Genomic DNA, 27,072 nt, shown 5'->3' with positions numbered 1-27,072 from the left:
CGAATCCCAGAGAAGGCATGGATATAATTGTCTGTCCCTTCATAGGAGGCAAAGGTGGACCACTATTTGGTGGCTCCATAATAAAGAGACCACCACATCTGGGCTTAGGAGGGGCCGATACCGCCTTTGGCATGTGCCCACCATTGGGGGGAAAAAAACACATAAGATTTGTTATCCTTTATCTGAAATTTTAATGCCCTGTTAAGTTAACCGACGTATCTCAAACTATGATACTACACTCATTTTTGCTTGGGCCTGGTGTAGCTTCTCTCTTATTTTGCAGAATCTTTTTTGAGAATATATACAAATATCAACGCAAGGTCAAATGGACTGGATCATCACTTGTGATGAAAAGTGGATTTAGTTCAACAACACAGGCCGAAAAGGGGGTTGGCCTGTGCTCGGTGAGCCTGTCGACAGCGTCACAAAGCGCAATTTGACAAACAAAATGATCATGTCTTGTATACTGTTGGATTACCGAGGTATTTATTATCCACAAAGAATATCTGTAAAAAGTTAAAACCCTCGAAAGTAAGGTGTACAGCGAAACACTAGTCCGTGCTAACGCTGTTATCGAGGAAAAATGTCGAATTGAGTTCTGGTGCAAAGAGGTAATGTTTCATCAAGATAATACAAGACCACATATGTGTGCATTCACCAGCTGGACTCTATGGACTCGAATGAGATCTTTTGCAATACTCAACACATAGCCCTGATATCGCTCCTCCGGACTTCTACCTTTCCTTCATATTTGCAGCTACATCTTGCTAGTGCTATATTCCATTCTGCAAAGGTCGTCCGATATGAGGTTGATCTGTTTTTGGACTCACGACCACCAAGTTTCTCAGTGAAGGCTTTGAAGCACTACCAAAATATTAGCAGAAAATCATAGATTTGAGTGGTGATTACTACCCCCAACAAAGATACTGCTTTCATATTTTTTCCCCTTAACTTTATTAAGAACGTTTTTTGGCAGAAAACTTTCATTACAATCAGATATTAATAGGCTATATTATACATTAAAAACTAAACTGTCATTCAAAATAAGTAGTATTTTGATATTCTGTTAAAGAATTTTGATTACATATCATAAGTTGATGCCTACATAGTCTTCTTTCATGGGAAGAAGTTTTTTAATCTATTTTAAAGATATTGCTGGGTTTTAAGTAAATTTATTACTAGAAGTCGATGAAGAAAAAGTTAAATAACTAAATAAAACCCTGTTGATTGATTACTCGGGGATTTAAAATGGAAATAACATTATTTCTCTCAACTAGTTATACTGAATTCATATTTAAACAGGTTTTCCTCTGTTTGTAGTAATGTAGTTTGAGGGAGTTTTATTCAAACAGTTGTCATATTTTATTTCAGTGACGCTTACATAATAATAATAAAGATACCTTAAAGCGTGCTTACAAGATCGCAATGTATTATCTGGAAACAGATGTAACTCGTCCTCCTACATGTTCTTTTTAACTCTACAATGTTTGAGGTTTTCCGAGATTTGGATTTGTTTGCCAAATTTAAAAAAAAAAAAAATGAACTCTGAACAATTTCATGCTACAGTAATGGAAACAACTGGAGATAATTATCCAGATAAAAAAACCTATGACTTCACGTTTTTACAGATGACTCGTCACTGAATACAGATAATGCAAGTATTCTTAATCTGTCTTCTTTCTACATGCCGGTTGGAATACACAGCTCTTTTCCTGGGGTAACTCCTCAAGAAAAGGAACACAGAAGTTTCTTTGCAGTCGTAAACTAAATATTTTATTTCGTACTAAAACACTTTTACTAACTTAGAAGCCTTACACAAGTTACTCACAAAACATTTTCTCTAGATTATAGTAGTACTATAAGATGTACTAAGTACATCTTATTGTCATGAATACATACAAAATAAAAACTTAATTCTAAAACCGATAACAATGAATATGGATACGCAACATCCTTCCACCTTTTGTCTTGTACATCCAGACATAACACAACAAAAAATGGTGTAATCCTTAAAACCTGTAATCTAGCACGGAGATTTTTAGTCAGTGTTCACACAGGTTCTTGTTCCACTTACAGATTCGGTCTTTTGGATTGCTTTACCTATCATCCACTTCGAGTATGTATTATTTCAGGACTTGAAACAATTCTATCACAGCGTAATGTCAAATCTGAAGGATCAGATTTTGAATCATCATGATTGGGTAACCAATCCCCTCCTTTCTTCTTAGGGTGTAATCTGGGCCCTGAGTGTCCTGTTTTGCTCTAAAGTGTTAAATCTTACGATATAACCCCTGAAGGGGATGGATAATTCCTACATCTGCCAGTTTCAGTCGACCAACTCGTTATTTCCAATCTCATCCTATAAATAGTTCTATCAGTCTGGCTAAAGGCCAATTTATTCTTTTGAAGCTATCACAAATCTCCTACTTGAATATTACCTCTTGCTTTAATGGTTGGATTTCTTACAAGCTCAGAAAGATATTCTTTTTGGAATCTCTTTCGAAAATAATCTCGTACTCTTTTGCAAATATCGTGTCCTTTTCTTCAAATGACTTACGATATAACCGCTGAAGTGTTTGTGTCAAAATCAAGAGTATCACAGTTAGTAGAATTTGGAGTTTCATGTAAGAAATGTGCCGGTCTTAACTGTAATGGTTCCTCTGGATTCACCGACAAATAGGTTAAAGGTTTCTTATTGATTGTATTCTCACAATCACATAAAACCATTGACATTTCCTCGTAATTTAGGCTAGCTCTGTCAAGAATTCTTTTCAGTAGATTTTTCATACTGCGTATCATATGTTCCCACCATCCACTGTACTACGGCGCAACTTGGTTAAAATTCTAATTTATCTTTAGTGCACTCTCTTTTTGAATGACATTCTAGTTTATTGTTTGAAGAGTCTTTGATATGACCACAAAGTTTGTTCCGTTAAGTGTAGATGACCAAAACTCTGCCTCTTCCAGCCATGAATCATCACAAAGACTGAATAAAAGCTGCTGCGGCCAATGCAGTTATTAACTCTAAATGTACTGCATGGTACAGAGCGCAAGTGAATAAGACTATTTAGGCCTTCACCCATTCCCGAAGGAAAATAGGGCCTGTTAGATCTGCACCTGCTACTTGAAAAGGGCCCACTCTGTGTAATCTCTGAGCTGGAAGAAGCTGTTTGTGTAACTATGGGATCAGACGAATGTTTCCTACATGGAATCCAGCTAGATATAACCCCACAAATAATCCTCCACTTAAGAGGTATCCAAAACCTCTCTCTCTCAGCTGCAATAAGATTGTTTGTATTCCAGAATGACGTAATGACCTGTGCGTATACTCAGTTAAACGTCGAACGATTATTGGATGATCAGGTAGAATTATAGGACACTTAAAATTATCAATGCCATCTCCAAAGATGAGCCGAGTTTGCATCCTTCATCTTCCTAGAACTTCACTGATCCTTCGTATTTCTTCTTGTCTTCTACTCACCATTCCACTTGATAAAAACTGTTTCATCACTGGTTCTAGAGATAGAAACTTTTGGCTTCTCTTTTCTTAAGTAGTCAGAAAATCTAATTATCCAAAATATCATGCGTAATAGAGTTCTTCAAACGAGAAGATCAAAATATTGTGTTTAATTGGGTGAAGGCACATGTTGGACATTTTGGAAATGAGAGGGCGGACTCACTGGCCAAGGAGGCAATAACCGATGTTAATGCTTGTGATATTGATGTACAGGGATCAACAAGGAAAGCTGTGACTATTATGAAAAATTATATTTATGATAAATGGAGGGAGGAGTGGGAAAGGTCTGATCGAAATAAAGGTTATATGAAATATGTTAAACTTAAAAAAGGTTTATGTTATTCAGACACTGATGTTAACCAAATCATTACAGGTCATGGCTGTTTTCCTTTCTATTTTAAAAGGTTTAAATGACAAGAGTCTAATCTCTGTGATACATGTAAAGAACTGGGCACTGCACAGCATTATGTGGAAACATGTAAATATTTTACTGATATCAGGAACGAGTTTAAGAAAAATGATGTTTTTAACATATATGATATTTTAAATTATTTTAAAGACTGAAAAAATTAACCAGAAAATGATGGAGAAGATTAATCATGTTAAGCTTGCAGTAGGAATTTTAATCTGAATTTTGTTTTTTAGTTTGTTCTTTATGTCTGTGAAGGTGCTGTTTCTGGCTTGCTCTGGCGCAGCCCGCAAAAAGACCATAAGGCGACGTAAAGTCTGCCAGGAGGGTCGCGCTGTGTCTCTCATATCATATCATATCATGCGTAATAGCTTAGAATATTTTGAGAAATACAACAATCTATAACTAAATTTTTCCCTCCTTGAATATTTGAGGAACACAATATGGTTTTTCTTCGCACTTGTAAAGTTTCTTCTGGGCAAACTATATTTGTTACATATCATATAATTTCAGGTTTTCTTAACCATGAAGGATACTTTCACCATCTCATTTTTAGCAATTCGCGCTAAGTGCAAGATCGAAGTGGTAAATCTGCCGGATTAAGTTCACAAGGTAACTTCTGGAATTTCTTTGTGTTACTAAATTTATTCCAGGGTTTCTTCTTGGGTACCCACGCCAGTACCACCATAAAAACTATTCTGAAATACGTTTACTTCTGTTCTAGATATAGTAGGTTGGTTCATCGGAACTACTCGGGCCTTTGCATATACTAAATGTAGAAATACTGTAGCTTCCCTCTCACAACGTAAGACTGCACAACAAATTTGCAGATGTGTCAGAAAAGATATGCAATATGGCAGCTTTGCTTTGTCCTGGCAACATCAATCGGGGAATAGAAATATGTTTAACAAGAGACAGGTGATTTGACCATTGCTTACATTTCACTAGATCTTCTGGGAGTAGTTCATCCCCACTAAGTTTACTTTTCCAGGCTTCTTGTAACAACATCTTTGGCGACAGCGTTGGTGGACATGTAAAACCGATGGGATCGTACACTTTGTTGATCACAGAAAGTAAATTTCTTTCCGTAAATCTTTCTTGTAATTTTACTAAAGTCTCCGGCAAAGCACAGCTCAGTTCATCCGAGGTAGTATTCCAATTAAGGCCAAGTAGCTTTTGATTCCCATCTTGAATTCCTGTGTGACACCAGCAACGTAAATTAAATTCAACGTAATCATTCTTGCATTATATTTGTAACTTGTTTTTGATGTAGGTGCAACTACTGCTTATCATACATATTTGTAGCTAAGTTGTCAACTTAAAAACCTGCTTTAGTTTTTCTATGGTAAATTTCAACTCTTCTGTTTGATATTTTTCTAAATTTAAAGGATGCGAAATTATCGCATTTAGCAAGAAAGGGATTGTTGTAACGCCCGAACACTACACTACAATGTCTGTATTCTTTTAATTTTCCAGAAGCCCTCCACCATAAAAATCGGAGTTGATTTCGATCTTCTAGTAGTATGCTAAGCTGCAAGAAAGCTTGTTTGGTGGGAATCTGTTCAATAGTGGGGGGAACCAGTTGTGTAGGATTAGGTCCCGTACTCAGATAATCATTTAGGGAAGCACAGTCAGCAACTTTTAGTGAAGCATCGAACACAGGGCAGATCTTTGTGTTTGTACTTGATAACTTAATTTACAGGTCTATGAGGTAATTAATGAACACTACTCTTGATTGCAGATGGCTCTACTACTTTTATTATGTCTTCTTTCTCCCACTGCAAAAACATTTCATATTTGTCCACGATAGCTTCTCTTCGTAACTGTTTAGTGACAGATTGCAGTCTCGTTTCAGCTATGTCCTAGTTATTATGGAGAGAAGGATGTCCCACTATCCAGAGTAAAGACAACTCATAACGATTGTCACTTAACAGTTAAAGTTTCCTTGAAATGCATTAAAGTTTCATCTTCTAGTACTCTTTTGCTTTTCTGTTCAATCGGATCGTAAATGCCCAAAATTTTTAACTTCCACATTTCTTTCACCTCAAAGACTTTTAGGCAGATGGTGATGCTGTTAACTCCTTCTCTTTTCTCTCCGAGACCTAAAATAGTACAGCTAAGTAAGGTCTCTACAGCTGAAACTCCCGATGATAATACCTGAATTTTAATATCTGCACCAAAGAGAACTTGTATTTGTGGTGAATTATCTCCAGCGTCTGTGTTATTCCACGAGCTTCAAAATTAGAAGATTGTCAAGAATTCTAGCTAGGGTGGTGCAAATTTTGGTCTGGTCCAAAGAAGAAATTCTCATAGGAAAACCTTTCATCTAAACTCTTTACTGTAATATCATATCTTCCGTGTTCTAAAACAGGAAGATTTTCACCACTAAATAATCCTTGCGACAGCACTTCTGTACCCATAGGAAAAAGTTTCAATTTCTTTATTAAATTCTTTTTGGTGTATGATCGATGTGAGCTATCATCCAACAAAGTGTGTACCGTAACTTAACTTCCTTTGTGACAAACTTAAATCAAAACTGTATTTAGATAGATTTCCCATAAAGAGGATTCTTTTATAAACAATGTAATTTCTAATAATGTTTATTCTTCTGTTATCCAGTGAATTTATTCTCCACATTAAACTGCTTGAAAATATAGAAAAACTGTAAATACTATTTTGCCATTAATCACAATGAGGGTTATGCCTCTTTCCTGTGGTTTAGCTGCTATCCTGAATAATTGTATTTTAAAGTTAACCTCTGTTTTTGTTTCCAATACTGTTCTGATTAACTGAGAGTTAACCGTGTTATTAATACCTATACAAGTTTTTCCTTCAGCTATATTTATGAAATACTGTTTGAGAATGCATATATTATGATTTAAATGTACCAAAGAGCTTTTAATAAGATAAAGTTAGAATATATGACATTAGCCTGAAAAGACTCATCTATCTGCTAAAAAAATTCCCTTTTATTTCATAATTAATGTCAGTGGCCTTCCCTATAACAATTTAAAGTAAAAGACTTATTTTACTATTTACTGTACATATATGAAGCAATTCTAAACCAAGAATAGCTACTTTATTTTAGAATTACAACAAATTAAAGCCAAATAAATCATTGGGAAACAAAGTTAGGTTAATATATAACACTAATAAACCTATAATAATGAAGCAGAATTCTGATAATCTGCACAGCCTGAGGCCAAAAATTGCATGGAATAGGGAATTTTGCAGATTACAGGTTCTTTGACCACATTTTTCTGTTTCTAATTTGCACTCTATATTTTGGTAAATGGTGTATAAATAGCAATCTCAAACCTACTCATTAAAAACTATTTAATTCATAATTGTTACACTTTTTAAACATAATTATTAGCAAGGAAAATGTATGACAGAGGGGTTTTTGAGGAAGGAAATAACTTTTTATAAAAATATACTGAAGTATTGTAAATGTATACAAAACTGTATTTGTAAGAAAGGAGTATAAAAAAACCAATACATGCAGCAGCAAAATTATTTTCAAAATAATTTTTCCTCCTAATGCATTAGCAAAAACAAATAAATTCTACAGATTAGGACCTGGCAATAAGGTTTTCCTTAAAATGAATCCCAATTCTATTATTGACTGGGTTCAAGGCGTGTATAATTTTATCATTAGTATTACTGTCAATTAACAGCAAATGCTGGAATTGAAATTTTGAATTTATAAAAAAAATTCTCTTTAATGCATGATCCTAATATAAAATTAAAATGAAAAGTCAGCAGAATATAAACTCAAAAATAATGCTTTATTTAAAACCAAAAATTTGAGACTCATGATCAATGTTACTGTAAAAGAAAAAGGGGGAAAAGTAAGTATAAAAGTAAGTCTTGATAACTTAAATAATAAAATAAATTTGCTTCTCATACCAAAATATGTTATATATTTGTTAAGAGATCTATTTGCACATACACATGAGGGAAACCTGTCTATAAATTTCATTAACTTGAGAATCGAAATGCTGTTTCTTTACATCCAAAAATGAGCATGGATTATAGGCATTCATGACTAAGCAGTTGCTAATTATTGGAGTTGTTCAGTACAAGGACAGCTTAAGTGTTTCATAATGCATATCATTCATGACTTAGGAAAACACTTTCATAATTTCTTGTTGTTGTTCTGTTGTTTCATAAATTCTGAAGTTGATGCTGATTCATTTAATACATTGTCAGAGGGATATTATGTTATTTTAAAAATTAGTTACAAGCTATGAGTTATATGTAAGGCAGATAAAGTCATATTTAACAAGGTAAATTCCATATTATTGCTTTTAATAATGGATATTTATCAGTGATGCCTCGTTACTATAAATTAATCACTATTACACAGTATCTGAAAATATTAATCATAGTACTGAATGATGTGATTCTTTAAATTAATATTATGTAAGGATCAGGTTAATTATGATAACACTTCAAACTAAAACTGGTATGGCTCATTAAAATATATCTGTGACTTCCTAAAACATTTAGTTTATTCATGTGGCCTTCAAGAAATGTATGGTTCTAGTCTGAGAAATGCTTGACCAAAAATAACAATTAGGCATCTGCTTTTATGCCTTTTTATGCAGGTACATTTTTAATTATGTCATTTCTTACTCATTTAATACAAGTAAAATATCAATAATCAAACAAGTGTGCAAAACTCTATGAGATATACCCCTTCCTCCAAGTTGAAAGACATAACATTATAAACATGACCATCTGCATATATGCAATGATTTCTTATAAATAAAAATTACCTAATATTCAAGCCAATAAAATTTGTCCAACTAAAGATGTAATCTCCACCTAAATACATTCCCACATAAGTAACCAAAATGTTCTGCCAAAATAAAAATAAACATTATTACATATTTAAAATGCAAATGCAAACTTTTAAACAGCTTTTCTTATTATACTTAGTATAAAAAATATAACATGAAAAAGTATACATATCACACATGAGAAAAAATAAATCATTTAGTTTCATGCAGCACTGATATTCAGTACTTAAATAATCAAAGGTCAAAATATTTTTTTAAATACCTATTTTAGTATTACACTGCTCGACATTGAAAATGCAACACCAAGAAGTAGTGATCAGAAAGTGATGCAATTTGGAAAAAAGAGAAAGGCAGCAAGCAGCAATAAGTGATCTTTATTTCAAAATGATAGTCAGAATACAGAGCGAGAACGGCGTCGGCTCAGTAAGATGTAGGACCACCACGGACAGCGATGCACGAAGAACCACGTCTAGGCATAGAGTCAATAAGAGTGCGGATGGTGTCCTGAGGAATAGCTCTCCATTCCCTTTCAACCATTTGCCACAGTTCGTCTTCTGAACGAAGCAGGGGCAGAATCTGCAAACAGCGTCCAATCACATCTCACACATGTTCGATTGGTGACAGGTCAGGAGAGTATGGTGGCCAGGGAAGCATCTGTATACCTTGCAGAGCATGTTGGCAGATGCGAGCACTGTGTGGTCTGGGTATTATCCTGCCAGTATATCTGGTATGCTCAAATGCTTACTGATCAAGGAAGCTTGGAGCTCCGTCGATCATGGCAAGCTTCAGTCAGTGCAATTAGTGCGACAGCACTTTTCATTAAAATTCTTATTCTTCCCAGACATAATATTCTGTATTTATATGGCTTTAGCGCATGTGATTGAAAAGAGAATATTGTGGCTGACACACATGTAAAAGCAAGTTTCTGAATATCAAGAATTTTTACTTCTGAGTTCAGAGAATGAGAAATCTACTTCTGAATCAGAAAGTGAATCCGAAGATACTGTACAGAAGAGTACTGTACTGATACTGTCCTGAACAGAAGATACTGTGAAGTTAGACACAGTACAGAAGAGGTGCAAGCTAGATAAGAATTGAATATCTCAAAATTTGCACACTTTCCTTTTATTGAAAACCCAGGAACTACAATTCTGATACCTGAAAAAAGTGACCCACTGAACTATTTGAAGTTATTTTTATAAGGTATTAATTGCTTTCATTTTCAAGGAAACTAATACACTGAATCTTCCTTGAGAAATAAGACTCAAGAGCCAAACTTTGGACAGAAATGAATGATAATTTTATTACATTTACTAATATTTCAAGGCATTGTACAGAAACCAATAGAAGCAAGAAAATGAATTCTGGAAGCTCCATTTTTTATGAAGTCTAATGTCTGAAGCCAGATTACATTGAAATTTCTTCATTTCTTGAATAATTCAGATGATATTTTCTGTTGTGTTAATTGCAAACTGAAGAAACTGTTTTTTTGTTTTAATTTCTAATGAAGGAATTTGGCTCAGTTTATGTCCTAGAACAAGACATAGGCATAGATGAATCCCTAACGTTATTCAAAGTGTGCTTAAATTGGAAACAATTAATTTCTACTAAGTGGGCAAGATTTGGTATCAACTCTTTCATGCTCTGCAAGTCTTCATGTAGATATATCTGGAAAATAGTAATTTACACACGAGGAGACACTTGCTACTTTAAAAAAATATGAAAAATACAAAGTCACTATAAAAATGTGCCTTTCTCCTATAAACTCCATAATAAAGGTTAATGCATAACTGCCAATAACTTTTACATATCTCCAAAACTAGCAGAATTTATAATTTCTAAGAAAAGAGAATGTATGTAACACTTAGATTAGATGGAAGAGATATGTCAGCTGAATTAAAATCAGAGCCTGTTGCATGAGGAAACATACCTGGCTTCAAAAACAAATATTGGTTTTCAAATGGATGGACAAAAAAAGCAGCATTATTAAGCACCACACATAATCTGATATGAAGGAAATTATATCGAGACAGCACTGTTATGAACCTGTAGCAGTTATTGACTACAGTTACTGGAAGGAGGTTGATTTGGCTAACCAATGCTTGGGCTATTATCCATGAAGCAGAAGATAGCAGTTCTATAAAAATATATTCAGACACTTGCTAGGCACAGGGTGCTTCAGACTGAATGGAACAAAAAGAAAGCACATCTGTAAATGCTGTATTTTATTTTGATGAATCAAATCTACAGTGAAACTATAGTTATCTAAATTTCTATAGATATATGTGTGCCCCTCTAGTTATATGGTGAATATCTATGCAGTATTCCAGCTCTTGCTGCACTCATGACAGAATATTCCTTGTTAATGATTCAAGCACTTCAATTATATGCTGCTTCAGTTGCTATAAGTATTGGGAAAATGGAAGCACGAACACTTTGGCTTTAGGAAAACCACATAAGAAAAAATTAAAAGGAAAAGGGCATATCATTTGACCCAACAAAGCTAATTCAATGATGGGCTAGAATAGTGTTCAAGTACTGGCAAATGTTTATAAGCCAATATGGTGCAGCATAGTCTTGCAGCAAAATGAAACCAGGAATTGCTTCCTCCAACAGAGGGGAAAATTACTCCAATACCATATCTTGGTAAATTCACCTGTTAATCAATTTTTTCATAAAGAAAAAAAGACCAAAAACAGAACTGTTAGAAATAGCATCGAAAACATTCACACTTGGAGAATCCTGTTCGTGTTCCATTACACCATGTGGACTTTCCGTGCCTCAAAATTATAAATTATGACGATTAGCTTTGTCAGAAATTTTAAAAGTGGCTTCATCCATAAACACATGTCTGTTTGTGAAACTGTTTTCCTCCAGCTTATCTCACACAAAGCTTTAAACAAAGGTTTGTCAGAAGGTTTTAACATCTGCAACATCTGAAAAGTGTACCGTCAGAATTCCATAACACACCACATATGAGGCATATTATATGAGGCATGCTGAGTTTAGAACTCGAACAACATGTTGACTTTGTGGGACTTTGTCAAAACATTTCATTGATTTTTTCAACCAGTTTGGTTTGGGCTCTTGTTCGTTCTGGGCTGGCTTTCTTACACAAGCAGACCATGTCCTGAAACTGATTCACCCACCATTCAATGCTGTGATGATTCGGTGGTTCTTACTGTTCAAATAACTTTTTTTATTATATATGAGCTCTTTCTTCTTGCATTGCTCAGCCTACATTATTAAGCAGTTTAGAAAAAAGAAAACGATACAAGCTTTCTATTGATCTGTAAATGTCATTCCAGTAGCAAATGTAATGTTTAAGAAGTTATTTGTGTATCCATGCTGAAGTTTTGGGATTTAATGCAATAAGCATCCTATTTCACAGGAATTCAGTGTCATGGTGTCGTCAAATTAACTATTTTTCAACCAGACAACAAAATTTTTCAGAGCAGTTTTTACTGCAACTGCTTATCACTGCAGAATGAAATTCATTTTGTTGAGCTACCATTTAAGGAATTAAAAGCATATTTTATAAATTATACTTATGGTACAAATACAAATAAAAAATTAAAAAAAAAAAAAAAAAAACACTGTGTTTACCAATAACAATGAAACCATCACTGAATGAAAGCTATATATAGCTTTCCTTCAGTAAGCATGAGCAGCAAAAATCACATTAATCTGATTCCTCTTGCTCCCTCCCTTTCTCTCTAAATATAAATACAGAGTCCCCACTAAAGTCTGGTAACACTAGTTTAACTGCTGAACAGCTGCTGCTATAGAAGTGGTGTCTGGGTACAGTAAAAAGGCTGCCCTCTTCTAGATGAAAGTGCTTACAGAGCCACCTGGTGGAAAACAGCAGAGTTAGCATTCCTTTCTAAAATGCAGTACAAGATAGGAGGAAAAGGTGAGTTACAAAGATGTAGAGCAATTTAGTAAGAAAGGATTCCTAAGACAGAACACTGAAACTGCACATTTGTTTCTTTACCATTTCTGAAACTGTGACATCACAAAACTTGAACAAAAGGAGAAAAGATCTTTCAGACTAGAAACGAGCCCACTTTATGGCAGAGTAGTATTGTTTGCAATTCACTATTGAGAGGACTGTGGTTCAAATGCCATAGGGTGCATCCTTGTTCTGACTGTCTTCAAAAACAAAGTAGACATATGCAGATCGTGCACAATCCTGTCACTAAATATATGGACTCAACGTAACTTGAGTTTGGTATGTGAAATTCACGCATTATGCAAACAGAGCATGAAATGTCACACCTGTTCACCTGACACAGCTATAGACAGCTCTGCAGCGTTGTATGTTACACGGTCATGATTTTTTTTTCAAAAAATGATTATTGGGAGATGGTTCTACTTTATTGTGAAAGTGGGTGGAAGGCATGATCCGCAGCAAAGTTATATCAGCGCCTTTATCCTGTAGGCCCATATCTTTCATACAGAACCATCCTAAAGGTCATGAACGTTTAAGGGAAACAGGCTGTGTGACTAACCGACTTCAATTCAGCAGACCAGCTAAGGTAATGCAGAAAGTACTACTGGATGATGTATTATCATTCACCCTCACACATACAAACAACAGTGTAAGAGAGGTAAGTGACAACAGCGGTCTCTAAAAGTCACATTTTGAAAATCCTAAATGAATTCGGTGTTCATTCATTCAGACAACACCTCATCAGGACACACTGGACAGGAGTGCCAAGAGAAGTTTCTCATGGTGCAGCTTTATCGTGAACCAGGGTTGAGGTCCAGCCAACATTCTTGGCAGATTATAGTGTGGACAGAGGAGACACGCTTTTTCGTGGAATGAAATGTATAATAGGCAGAACACCCATTAATGGGCACTGGAAAATCCATCATCTTCTGTCAACATTCGACATCAACTACAGTTTTTGATTAATGCTTGGTGTGGAATTTACAACAACTGGCTAATCGGCCTAATATTTTACCAGGGTACATTAACAGCCACACAATATTTAGAACTTCTGCAAGATGTAATACCTGATTTTGTTCAGAAACTAATTTATCCTAATGCTTCAGTTCTAGAATGGATGGTTCCAACATGATTGTGCGCCTGCACACACTATATTGCCAGTAAAACAGCACCTGATGAAGGAAATCCCGTGAATGAATAATCGAGTATGCTGGTTTTGAAGATTAGCCATCACGTTGTCCTGACGTGACTACAATGGACCTTTTCCTTGTGGGGATACCTCACACAGCAGGTGTATGTGAGCCCTCCACAAACACTGCTGGACCTGATTACAGATGCCAGCAAAAGTGTCATTCCCTTTGCCACAACCTGTGCAATTTGAAGTTCTAAGAAGGGTCCAGATGCGCATTTCAGTTGATGGAGAGAAGTCTGAAGATATCAAAGATAAAGGTATCTTGTGATAACTAGTGGTTTTTTTCTTTCTAAGGTCGTTTAGTCACATCATAGTATAGGAAATTTCAAACAAACGTAAGTTTAAAATGCCTGTTCTTAACATCCCTCCCCACTAGGTGTCTTTTTGCACTAAATCAATGATACTCTGTAATTCACTTTTTCTTCCTATTTCATACCGTTTTCAATATAGGAAATGCTAACTCCAATGGTATTGCATAGCCACTTTAACCCTCTCGCTGCGCATCCCGCGATTTCCACGGGCAACGTAGAAGTAGCAAAATTTGCGCAACCCGCGATTATCGCGGGGATGCGTTTTTGCCGCCTATTTAAGTGTGCAACCCGCTCTTTCCCCGTTTATGGTTTCATTTCGGCTTTTCTGTAATGTTTAATTGTTTATTTAGATGTCGACTAACAGATGGCGTTAGTTGTCCACGTTTCTGTGAAATATAAAAAGAATTTTTTTTAGCATTTTGCGCGCGCTTTTTCAGAGCTCAAAGATGTCTGGCAGGAAGCGTTTCACGAGTGATATGACCTATGTTCCTGACGATATTTCCGACACTGACAGTAGTTCTGACTCTGATTCCGAGTATATTGATGATATTTATAGCAGAACTGATGAAAATTTCTTGGATTCCTCTGTGGATAGTGATGAATCTGAAAATTCATTTTCTATTCAAAATGCCCGACAGTGGTGCAAAATTGATATGCAAAATATTCCACCAGCTCCTGCTTCATTTCCTTTTATTGGCAATCCCGGACAAATTTCACTATGGCAGATGATGCAACTGTTTTGGATTACTTTGAACTTTTTTTTGACGATGTTATGTTGCAAATAATAGTAAAAGAGACCAACAGATACGCTCAGCAGAATATGAATAAGGCAGTTCCTAAAGAAAGATCAAGGTGGAAAAATTGGACAGATACGGATGAGAAAGAACTTAGATTATTCTTTTCCGTTTTGTTTCTCCAAGGAATTGTAAAAAAGCCTAAACAAGAATATTATTGGTCCAAACGTCACATATTGCAAACACCTATTTTTCAACAAGTAATTCAGAAAGATAAGATTTATTTTGCTGATGAAGTTCCTTCATTTTACAAATAACGAAGAGTTTGATAAGGATAATCAACCATGGCAAAAATTAAATAAAATTTATGATATCATGGAGCATCTTCAAAACAAATTTCGAAATCTTTATATACCAGATAAAAATCTCAGCATAGACGAGAGTTTGATGCGCTTCAAAGGCAGACTGAGCTGGAAAATGTTCATCACGAAAAAAAGAGCAAGATTTGGCCTTAAGTTTTTTGTGGTCTGCGAAGTGGGAACTGGATATATTGCAGACTTTCTCATATACACAGGTAATGGAACTGTGTATAACCCGAAATTTGCAAATTATCCAGTTTCCACTAAAATTGTTCTGCACCTGATGGACAGATTCCTGGGCCAAGGTTACTGTGTAACCATGGACAATTACTACATGTCTCCAAAGTTAGCAGACATTTTAATTTCAGAAAGAACAGACTTATATGGAACTGTAAATAAGATGAGGAAAGACCTTCCTCCAAATTTTGCAAAAGAAAAAATCCCTAAAGGTGACGTCTTTGCTTACCAAAGGGGTAAAGTTATGGCTCTGAAGTGGCAAGATAAAAAAAGTGTTTTTCTTATGAGTACAGTTCATAATGCAAGTTCCCGTTTGGTGAAATGCAAATCAAAGAAAACTGTACTCAAACCAATTGTTGTTTGTGATTACAACAACACGATGGGTGGGGTTGATTTATGTGACCAACAAATGTCATATTACCCCACCCTCAGAAAACAACAAGGGAAATATTATATAAAAATTTTCTGACAATTCATGGTCCAATCACTGTGGAATGCTTATATCCTTTATAAAAAGGATAACCCATTACAAAATATAACGCTTCTAGATTTCTGTTTGCAAATTATTGAACTAAGCATTCAGAAGTATTCAGATAGAAATTCCAGTGTTCACTCTAGCAGATGTAGTTCAACTCTCAATCCCATGAGGCTAACTGCTCGACATTTTGCTAGCCATATACCCCCAAATCCCATCAAGAAAGAGCCTCGTAGACAAGACAGTGTGCTGTCTGTTGTTCAAAAAAAACTGAAAGCGGAAAAAAAATTCGAAAAGAAACGCAAATTTGGTGCAAAGATTGCGAGGTCGGACTTTGCCTCGAGCCTTGTTTCGAAATTTATCATACAAAACTTCATTTCTAATAAATGTTTTGTAAGTATTTTGCATATTTTCATTAATATATACTTTTTACCTTTGTATTTTATAAAATAAATCATAATTTAACCAAAATTGATTTTCAAAATTTTGCTTTTTTATCATTATTCTTCAATTTCAATATTCTGACAACTTTTTTCTATGATCTAATTCTATGTTGAAAAAAAAACTCTTTTACAAAAAATTTTTGTATATTTTAAGTCTAAAATATATGTAGATTTGAAATATGTAATAAAAAAATACGCAATTTTTGAACCTATTTTGATAAAAAAATACGCAGCGAGAGGGTTAATATACCTAGATACTACTTTTATGACTATAGCAGCACCAGTCTGCAGTTAAACTGGTGGAACTGAACTATAGTGGGTACCCTGTATATATTTAACGATATATTTTGTTACACAAAATAAGCAATAGAACATTAGTGTAAGTGTAAAATCACATGAAACTTCAGACTTTTCAAAATTATTATCCCTAATAGCCTATATTCTTGATCAGAGATTGTGCTGATCACATAAAATTTTAATTAAAAGTACAAAGATACATGCACTGAAAAAAGTAGCAGCCATATTATTATTTTATAGTAACAAAGCAAATGTTGTCAATACATCTGCTTTATGGTAGCCAAGACTATTTTTTAATAAATGAAACAACATAAAATTTGTAGGGCAACTTTTACTGCTGCCCAATGCAGCCACATTTGGCAGCAGAACGTTTAAGAATTTAGAAAAGAACCAGGCAGTAGTTTCAGGCTCACAAGGAGGAAAACGTTCTAGACTGAGCATTGAGATGTAGTCATATTTATAAAGAGAACTAGAAAACTGTTGCATTAAGAAATCAAAAAGTATAGATATCATACAATTGAGTCTGCCCCCCCCAAGTATGTCATAAATTTGCTCTGTTTTTCAGAAGTTCCTGCACAGCCACAAGCATTACCTATGGGACATAATATAACCAAGTATTGCCTTAATATTTATAGAGTTGCAGGAAACATCACAACAAAAAATAGCCAAAATCTCCAACACAGTATATTTGATTACAGTGTTCAGCTCATTAGTTTCACGGACAGTTAAAGCAGAAATGATTAATATCATATGCCACTTTATGCAGATACTCAAAACACTTGACAACAATAATAGCAATAAGTAACAATATCCCTAACAGTAATAAGGTAGCATCAAAATCATCAAAAATTACAATTAATTTAATTTAGATATAATCCAATATAACATCTTCATGTTTGTTTACATTTCTCTCATAGTGAATGTCATCAGGTTAAGACTGCAGGCTGGCATCTTCACAAATTTGAACTTTTTGTAATGGGTCTGTATTTAATTTATGGCAGCAAATGATTTTAGAAAAAGGACTAATGTTTACTTAGATTTTATGAATTCATGACATATAAAAATTTGACTTATCTGGTTTAGACACCCCCCTTCAAATTGAAACAAAACAATATTTCAATACATTTATTGAAAACACCTGCATGGAAGCAGATCCAAATGACAAACCCGTGTTCTTCAAAGGTCAACTGCAAGCATCATATTTAAGTACTGCTGTCAGAAATCAACAGGTATGAAGAAGTTGTGGAAGGAATAAGAAGCTAATGTAGAAGTCTTATCGTTACCATGATAAAAAATGTACATATGAAGTTCTTAGGTTGGAAAATGTGGTTATGTTAAAAGTTCATTTGTTAAAGCAGTTGATTGTATATTGCATGAATTTAAGACACCTTTCTTTTTTCTGAAATAAGATTCTCTTTGCAAAGAAAAAACACCATATTTGTAGAAGTCAATGTCGCGAACAATGCACGCTCTGCTCTTGAGGAACGGATTGAGCCTCCAGACCTATGAGAATCAAAAAGAAAGTTTGTTTTTTTAGAACTGGCAACGATGAGTGTATACTTTTATAATAGTGACGCTTTAGAATAATGACGCTTTTAGATATGTAGAACAATGACGCTAAGCAATTAGAAGTGTTTTTTATGTTGTTATGGTTTAGATATTGTTCCACTTTTGTGTGAAATGTCAAATAAAGTAATTCGAGCAAAATAGTGTCAATTTTATGAGTTTTTGAAACCAAATCAGATAGTCTACCAAAGTGGCGGACCAGAATCGAAGAACGCGGATCATAAAGGTAAGCAACCTTTCTTAATTTGCTTATCCAGAATTTTGAATGATCTGTTTTTACTGAATTGAAATGATATATTTAATGGTGCCCGAACAGGGACCGCCAAAGTAGACTATATTGAAGTGAAAGATTTAGGAATGTTTGAAAAATACCTCCTTTTGATTTGAGAAGTGTATTTATGATTTGAGAATACTGATTCGTAATTTGAAATATTTTCTATCTGAAATATTTAAAGATGTCTACTAAAATAGAAGAATTAAAGAAAAGGCAGACTGTAGTTAGGAGTATGACAACAAAGTTGATAAATAATCGTAAAGAATACCTCCAAGAAACAGATCACGATTTGTGTATTCTTTAATGAAAATATTGATTTATTAGATTCAAAACAAACAGCCTAAAAGAATTAGATAAACAAATACAAGAATTAATTGAGGCTACTGAATATGAATTGGAATTTGAAACTTGTATTCCTAGAAAATAATTTCAATGAAATCAAAACTAACATTTATGTTAAAAGAGAAAAGGAAACCTGAAATTCCTGTTTCGAATACAATTGGTAATATTGTGAATGATATTTCTGTATCTCATTCAAAAATTAAATTGCCCAAATTTTCGATTAATAAATTTAATGCCGATCCCGTTAATTGGTTATCATTTTAGAACCAGTTTGACAATGCGATACATCAGAATAGTGATTTAACAGATACAGACAAATTTAATTATTTGATTTCATTTTTATCAGGTGCTGCTTGTAATGCTGTTAGTGGTTTTGCATTATCAAGTCAAAATTATTTTGCCACATTCAAGTTACTTAAAACACGCTTTGGTTGAACAGATTTAATTATAAATGCACATATCAGAAAATTGTTAAATTTAGAACCTGTTAGAAATGCTAACAACATATTTGCATTATGTAAATTATATGATGATATCAAAATACAGATAAGAAGTTTGAAATCACTTAATGTAACTTCTGGCACATATGGCACATTACTAAGACCAGTTTTATTAAAATTAATTCCGAATGAATTGAATCTCGATTTCCAAAGAAAAAGGAAATCTAAAGATAATTTTGATGTAAACGAATTATTAGAGTTCTTAAAAATGGAAATTGAGTGCCACGAATCTATGCTACAAATTCAAGATAAAATAAACAACCATAATTCGAACCCCTTTCCTAAAGAAAAAAGAATAAATAAAGTTTTTATTCCAACAGCTGCTGTGTTAAAGGTTTCAATTAACAGCTGCGTATTTTGCCAGGATTCAGAAAAAGAAAAACATACTTCCAATGTTTGCCCAAGTCTGTAGCAGACAGAAAGGCATCACTTAAAAAACTCGAAATATGTTATTTATGCCTTAAAAGGGGTAACCATTTGACAAAAAATTGCTTTTCGAAGATAAAGTGTGATTCATGTGGTTGGAAACACAATAGTTTAATCTGTGACAGAAATAGTTTAGATGAGAAAAAAATCAAATAAGAAGGATCTCAATTTAACAAACATGTTTAGAGAAAGTTTTATTACCAACTTTAGTAGTAAAAATGCATGGAAATGGTTCAGAAAAATACTGCTGGTGTTTAATTGATTATGGGAGTCAACAAAGCTATGTATCTAAATTTTTAGCTAATGCTATGCAGTACAAATGTATTAATGAAAGCAATATGATTCATAGTCTGTTAGGAGGAACCAAAGTGGTTGAAACTTATAAACAGTTCATTGTATGCTTAAGTAGCATTACAAGTGATTATCAGTGTAACTTTAAAGCTTTTGATCAAGCGAAAATTTGTTCTGATATTCCACAATTGAACATCAATGATTGAACATTTAAATGAGTTAAAAACCCATAATATATTTTTGAATGATGTTGAAGGTAGGCATAAAAAACTGTTGTTCGAGAATTCTCCTTCTGAAATTCATATGCACATAGGTGCGGGCATTGCGGGAAAATTGCTTACAGGGAAAATAAAGAAGTTAGAATGTGGATTAGTTTGCATTGAAACTTATTTAGGCCGGAATATCATGGGAAAAATTCCTATAGAAATGGAAAATAAATATGATTGTTCTTATGTATTTTCTATGTTAGTATCAGATAGTAAAATTTCTGATTTATGGAAATTTGATACTCTTGGGATATTAGATTCTTCAGAAAGTCAAACTAAAAGGAAATTAGAAAAACAAACAATGACACATTTTCTTTCTAATGTGAAAAAGAGATGAAGAAGGACGGTTTCAAGTTTGTTTACCTTGGATTGAAAATCATTCCCCACTTCCAAACTATTGGGAAATAGCAGAAAAAAGATTAAAGAGCACTGTGAAGAATTTAAAAGATGGGAGATTTTTTAGAAGATTATGATACAGTTTTTAAAATCTAGGGAAGATGAGAAAATAATAGAGATTGTCCCTGATGAAGAACTCCTCTCATTATTTACCTTACCGTGCTGTTATTCGAATGAATTCCACCATGACAAAAATAAGACTGGTTTTCGATGGATCTGTAAGAACTAAAGGATCACCTTCCTTCCATAAATGACTGTTTGGAAAAGGGTCCAAATTTGATTGACAATGTTCCAGCTATAATAAACAGATTTCGACTGGGAAAAATTGGCGTGAGCGCTGATATTAAGAAGGTTTTTCTGCGGATAGGACTTGGTCCTAAAGACAGAGATTATTTAAGTTTTTTATGGTGGGAACAGGGAAATTCTGAGCATTTGAAAATATACAGGCATAGAAGAGTGGTTTTGGGAATAATCAGCAGTCCATTTCTCTTAAATGCAACACTAACAAAATTAATAAATGAAGTACCAGAAAATTATTGTGCAAGTGCTAATAAATTAGTAGAACCCTGGTACATTGATAATTTAGTTATAAGTGTGAATGATGAATCAGAATTAAAGAAGTGAAAAAATGATGCCATTGAAATTTTGGCAAGTGCTACATTTGAATTGCAAGAGTGGGCATATACCGTAATTTCCGGAAGAAAGGCTGCATCAGCGTAAACACCACACTCGAGAAAAATGGCGGGAAAAAAATTTAAATTACACAGAAATGCTGCATCAGCATAAACGCTGCAATAGATTAAATTGCGCGTGACATTGTCGTAGGCCGTATAGATGCAAAAACTCAACCTAAGTCCTGATATATGACATACCAGTTAAGAAAAATGCATGAAATGATACCATAACTCAAAAATAAATTAAAGGTAAGAAATGTATAGCTTCTGTGCCGTTTAGAGACATTTTCAAAAATTTTCCGCTTCCTTCTTACTTAAAAACTATCCAACAAGTACTTGTACCCAAACTGATGGGATCTGTATTTGGCAGAATGCCAAGAAAAATTCATTCATGCTAAAGGGCAAATACGTCAGAGTTCGTTATTGTGAGGCAGGTGGAGTCGTGTCCACCTTTGAAAAAAATTGCAGAAAAGGCAGGGGTGAGGAGAGGATGGGTCCTGGAAGATTCATTGAATCACAGAGGAGAGAGACTATTCAAACTGATGAGAATGTTGATTTGAAAGGGGAAAGAATGTTATTGTTCTGAGATCTCCTTTAGGGTGTATAAGGCATGTAGGTCCGTTCAAGGGAAAGAATGTTAACAAAATGTTTGCAAAAAGCAACTGAGTGGTCTTTTGTGTGGGAACAGCACCAGTCTATGCACAATGACAAGGCCATCCAAACTATGTACAATGACCATCATAGGAAATATTTTATTTTCAGTGCACCTAAACGCCGCATGGGTAGAAACGCCGCACACGCTGAAAATTTAAGTTTTAAACACGTAAACGCCGCGGCATTTCTTCCGGAAATTACGGTAACTATCCTTGAAATGAAAGGGATTCCTTTGTTGTTGAACCCATTTTAGAACAGTCAGAGCTTGATAAATTAAATGAGAATGAATTTTTAGATGACCCTTGAGAAGCTAAAACGGCAAACATTTTGGGACTTCTTTGGGATTTGCATGATGACACATTAAGTTGTCGCTGAGGGATTAAGGGATTAAATGAATCAAAAAATAAACCTGTTCCTAAAAGAACAATTTCGTCTGAAATTCATAAAATTTATAACCCTATTGGATTCACCTGCCCTATAATTTTAATTTCTAAAATTCTGTTACTGCTGGGAATTAAAAGTAACTTGGGATGAAGCTCTTCCTGAAGAAATTCATAGGAAATACATGAAATGGAAAAAGGATGCAAATTGTTTAACAGAAATAAAATTTCCCCGACAGATGATGCTTAATATTGATTCTGAATTGAAATTATCCTTTCATGCATCCCGAATGGCACATACAACTTGAGTTTATTTAAAAAATAAAAATGAAACTAAAGTTTCTTGTCATTTAGTAGGGTTTTCGCTAAGAAAGCACGAATTTCCCAAAACTACTATGAGAACAAATTATGTTTTTGATTTTAATGTAAAAACTCTCCTAGTATTTCATACCTGGATTTGCTTTCTTTTGATATATTGCCTTAATTTCTTTGACATATTTTAATATGCACGTATATATACGCTCTTACAGATATGACAAAAAAATATTGTAGCTGCACATTTCTCTAAGGCCACAGCCTTGCCGCTTAGAGGGCTAGATTTGCTCCTCTAAAAGCCACATCAATTTGTAGACTAGAATTATTAGCTTGTGTTGTTGGTGCAAGATTAATGAAATCTATAAAACAAGATTTGAAGGAAGAAAATATGCCTATGTTTTACTGGACAGATTCAAGGAACAAATTGTACTGGATTAAGAATGAAGAAAATTGGGGTGTATTTGATATGAATAGAGTAAAAGAAATACGAGATCTTACTAATCTTGATACATGGAGTTTTATATTCCTGGAAACTTGAATCCTGCAGATATTCCGTCAAGAGGATGTTCTGTTGAAACTATTAAAGCCAAAAGATGGCATGAAGGTCCAGCATGGTTAAAGTTGAATCCAAATGTAGATGAAGAATTTTCACATTTCTCACGAATTTCTTCTTTTGAGAAAATAATTAGAGTTACAGCTTGGATAAAAAGGTATATTGACAACTGCAGAGATAAAAATAGAACAACGTCAAAGAACTTAGAAATCAAAGAATTGAATGCAGCTCAAGTCCTTGTTTGGAAAATTGTGCAAAGGGTCTCCTTTAAAACAGAAAAGGATAAACGCTTACGACATTTAAAACCATTTGTTGATTCATCTGGTCTTTTAAGAGTAAAGTCAAGAATATTAATGAGACAAGACTTAGAAAATTTTAAAACACCTTTAATCCTACCTTCTGAACATCCAGTTGTCTCTCAACTGATTATGGAAAATCATGAACAACAAATGCATTGCGGAACTCTGACTTTAATGACAATGCTACATGAAAATTTCTGGATTTTGAAAAGTCGTAAAACTATTCATTAAGTGTTGAAAAACTGCACTAAATATAGAAGATTTGATTCGAGGCCCACCACAGTACAATCCACACCTTTGCCAAAAAGACTGTTACAGATTCTCCTGTTTTTGAAGTGACCGGTATCGACTTAGCTGGCCCTTTGTTTTTAAAAAATGGGTCAAAACGTGGATCGTTTTATTTAGTGTCATATACAGGGCAATTCATCTTGAACTTTGTCAACAGATAACTTTTTATTGGCTTTCCGGAGTTTTATAGCTCACCGAGGAAGACCTGAAATTGTCTACACTGATAACGGTAGTAGTTTTGTTGGTACAAATTTGCTCTTAAAAATGATTGACTGGGATAAAATTATTCATGCTGTCAACCGAATTAAATGGAAATTTACCCCACCAGTTTCCCTAATGAAAAACATTCTCAGAAAAGTTTTAGGTAATGCCTCACTGAAATATGAAGAACTCTCTACGATCCTCTGTGATTGCAAAAATATTTTAAATTGCAGACAATTAACTTATATTTCCGAGGACTTGGAACTGAAACCCTTGGAACCTGCAATGTTTTCTCGTGATCTAAAAGAAAGTGCCATTCCAGATCTAGACATTATTGATGCCAAATACTTACAAAAAAGGTATGCATATCAGATGAAAGTCAGAGATCTAAGAATACGGTTCAGAATTGAATATTTAGAACAACAGAAAAACCATATTTTAAAAACAGAGAAATATGTTAAACTATCGGTTAGAGACATTGTGTTAATAGAAACATCTGACAAGAGAATCAAGTGGCCTCTAGGAAAAATTATAACATTCAACCCAGGAAATGATGGTGTAGTTCATTTAGTAAAATTATGCACCAAAAGTGGCGAAATCATTCAAAAACCCATGCAACGAATTTATCTGTTGGAAGTCTATTTAAAAATGGATACTATAAGAGACTGTTTGAGAAAGAAGCATTCTGATCAAACAACTTGTGCTAAGCCTACAACTTTTACTGGATCTACAGATTTTCATACCACTGACAAAGATCAATCAGAATCCTTTCAAAGCAACTAGATGTGGACGACTGATTCGAACCCCTGAACGATTAGACCTCATGAACTTTAAACCACACTGTGGCTGAGTTAAAGTGTATCATGAATGATGCTCGCTCCGCTCTTGAGGAACGGACTGAGCCTCCAGACCGACGAGAATCGAAAAAGAAAGTTTGTTTTCTGAGAACCAGCAATGATGAGTGTATACTTTTAGAATAGTGACGCTTTATAATAATGATGCTTTTAGATATGTAGAACAATGACGCAAAGTAGTTAGAAGTGTTTTTGATGTTGTAATGATTTAGATATTGTTCCTCTTTTGTGTGAAATGTCAAATAAAGTAATTCGAGCAAAATAGTGTCAATTTTAGATGAATTTTTGAAACTAAATCGGATAGTCTACCAAAGCGGTGGACCAAAATCGAAGAACATGGATTTTAAAGGTAAGCAACCTTTCTTCATTTGCTTATCCAGAATTTTGAATGATCTGTTTTTACTGAATTGAAATGATAGTCAAAATGGCTTAAAATCAAAAAGGTCTTTAAAAAACACAAATTATTTCAGAACATATGCAATGACAATGCAGAAAATGCACAAGCTAAGAATCCAAATCCATAATATTTTTGTTTTGCTTTGTTTGTTTTCATGTCTTTTGCATTCATTCATGTCTATTACATGCATATTCTCCATTTCAAACTGTTTTATGATGAATATAGATGCAAAAATTCAATTTGTTTTTGTACAAAGATAAATCCTTATTCTCTCTATTTCAACAGTGAATTGACTGATAGTAATTTTTTACAGTTCAACACTTGGTTCAGCCCAAACTTATCAGAGCAGGAATACTTAAAAAAAAAAAAAAAAAAAAAAAAAAAACTAAATCAAATTGCCTTTTTAAGCACACGCATCTTTTTTTCATCTGATACAAGTGCTGCATAAGCATATAATTTCAGGATGGGATTGCATTTTATTGAACTTTAAGCTGAAAGTTGTTTTTTTGTTTCTTCACAGTTATCATAAGATACTACCACACCAGTCACTTCTCAGCCACTCTTAGTTCTCATTACATTCAAATGCATATGATGGGCAAAGCATAAACATTTACATAGACTGAACTTTTACATAAATATTCAGTTTTGTATTTAAAGCTGCCAATAAAGATTTACTGTCAGTCACCTCAAATATTCATCAACTTTGCAAGAAAAGCTTGAATCTGCATGTGCTCCAGTTCAACAAACTGTAGATCAGCAATTCATAACAACAGCAGTTTGTAAGTATCTGACCCCCACCCAGCCTGAAAAAAAAGACCAATTAACATCACTATGCAGCTAGATTTTCAGCCAATGTTGAATCTAAATTTAGCTTAACTAATAACAATTACAAATAAGTAAATATCAGTGCTATAAAGAATTTTCTGCATGCCTTCATGGTGTAATGGTAGCACACTCAGCACATATTTGAGAAGTCGAGGTTTGAGTCCCGTAAAGGGCATTGTAAATTTTTTATGTCTCCTGCTTCAGAATGATTAAATACAGCAGTTCTCAATCTCTTGACTGATGCATGCCACCTAACAAAACTGAAAACTCTTGACTAACACATGCCACCTAAACAAAAACGGAAAACCTTTAGTACCACCACTTTTGAACAAAGCTCAGATCGCATAAATTTACGAGTGTTGGAGAAAAAACTCAATCAGGATGTTTAACTTTCAAATTTGGTAGTTAAAAATACTTTGCTTCTTTGCATACCACCTACTTTTATCTTGCGTACCACCGGTTGAGAACCCCTGATCTAATGTTTCTACAGTTCGGCCAAAACTGAAAAAAGTTGGAATAATGATCCTTCACCACCAGGATTTGGCAATTGGGTCCCCTAATCTCTAGTTGCTCTTTAATTTCTAATATACTCTCTATTTAAAATGGAGAGTATATAAGGAATTTTCTCCCTCCTTTCTGCATGACTTCAAGTGTAACAGCAGCACACTCAGTACATATTCCAGAGGTCTGGATTCGAGTCCCGGTGAGGACATTGAACGTTTTTTCATGTCTCTCGCATCAAAAAAATCCCAATAACTCTACAGTGCAATAAAATACTTTATGTTTTCTTAACTAAGCTTTAAAATAATACATCTGGCAACTACTTATTCTCATACCTGA

At 34.2% G+C, this 27,072-nt stretch overlaps 1 protein-coding gene across 4 annotated transcripts in view; it reads right to left on the bottom strand.

Annotated features, from left to right (window-relative positions):
- Positions 1 to 27,072, bottom strand: part of LOC118193981 (solute carrier family 35 member D2-like protein) — a 101,176-nt gene that overhangs the window by 14,184 nt on the left and 59,920 nt on the right. For all 4 annotated transcript variants that reach the window (XM_085817756.1, XM_085817753.1, XM_085817755.1 and 1 more), the window contains one exon: positions 8,708 to 8,790. In XM_085817756.1, coding sequence (XP_085673882.1) covers positions 8,708 to 8,790 — 83 coding nt within the window. The remainder of the gene's footprint in view (positions 1 to 8,707; positions 8,791 to 27,072) is intronic.

The sequence above is a fragment of the Stegodyphus dumicola genome, chromosome 5 (assembly GCF_044657685.1).
Source record: "Stegodyphus dumicola isolate Sdum_Otavi_A_Nest chromosome 5, ASM4465768v1".
NCBI lineage: Eukaryota > Metazoa > Arthropoda > Arachnida > Araneae > Eresidae > Stegodyphus > Stegodyphus dumicola.
This window is presented reverse-complemented; position numbering and strand designations above follow the sequence as displayed.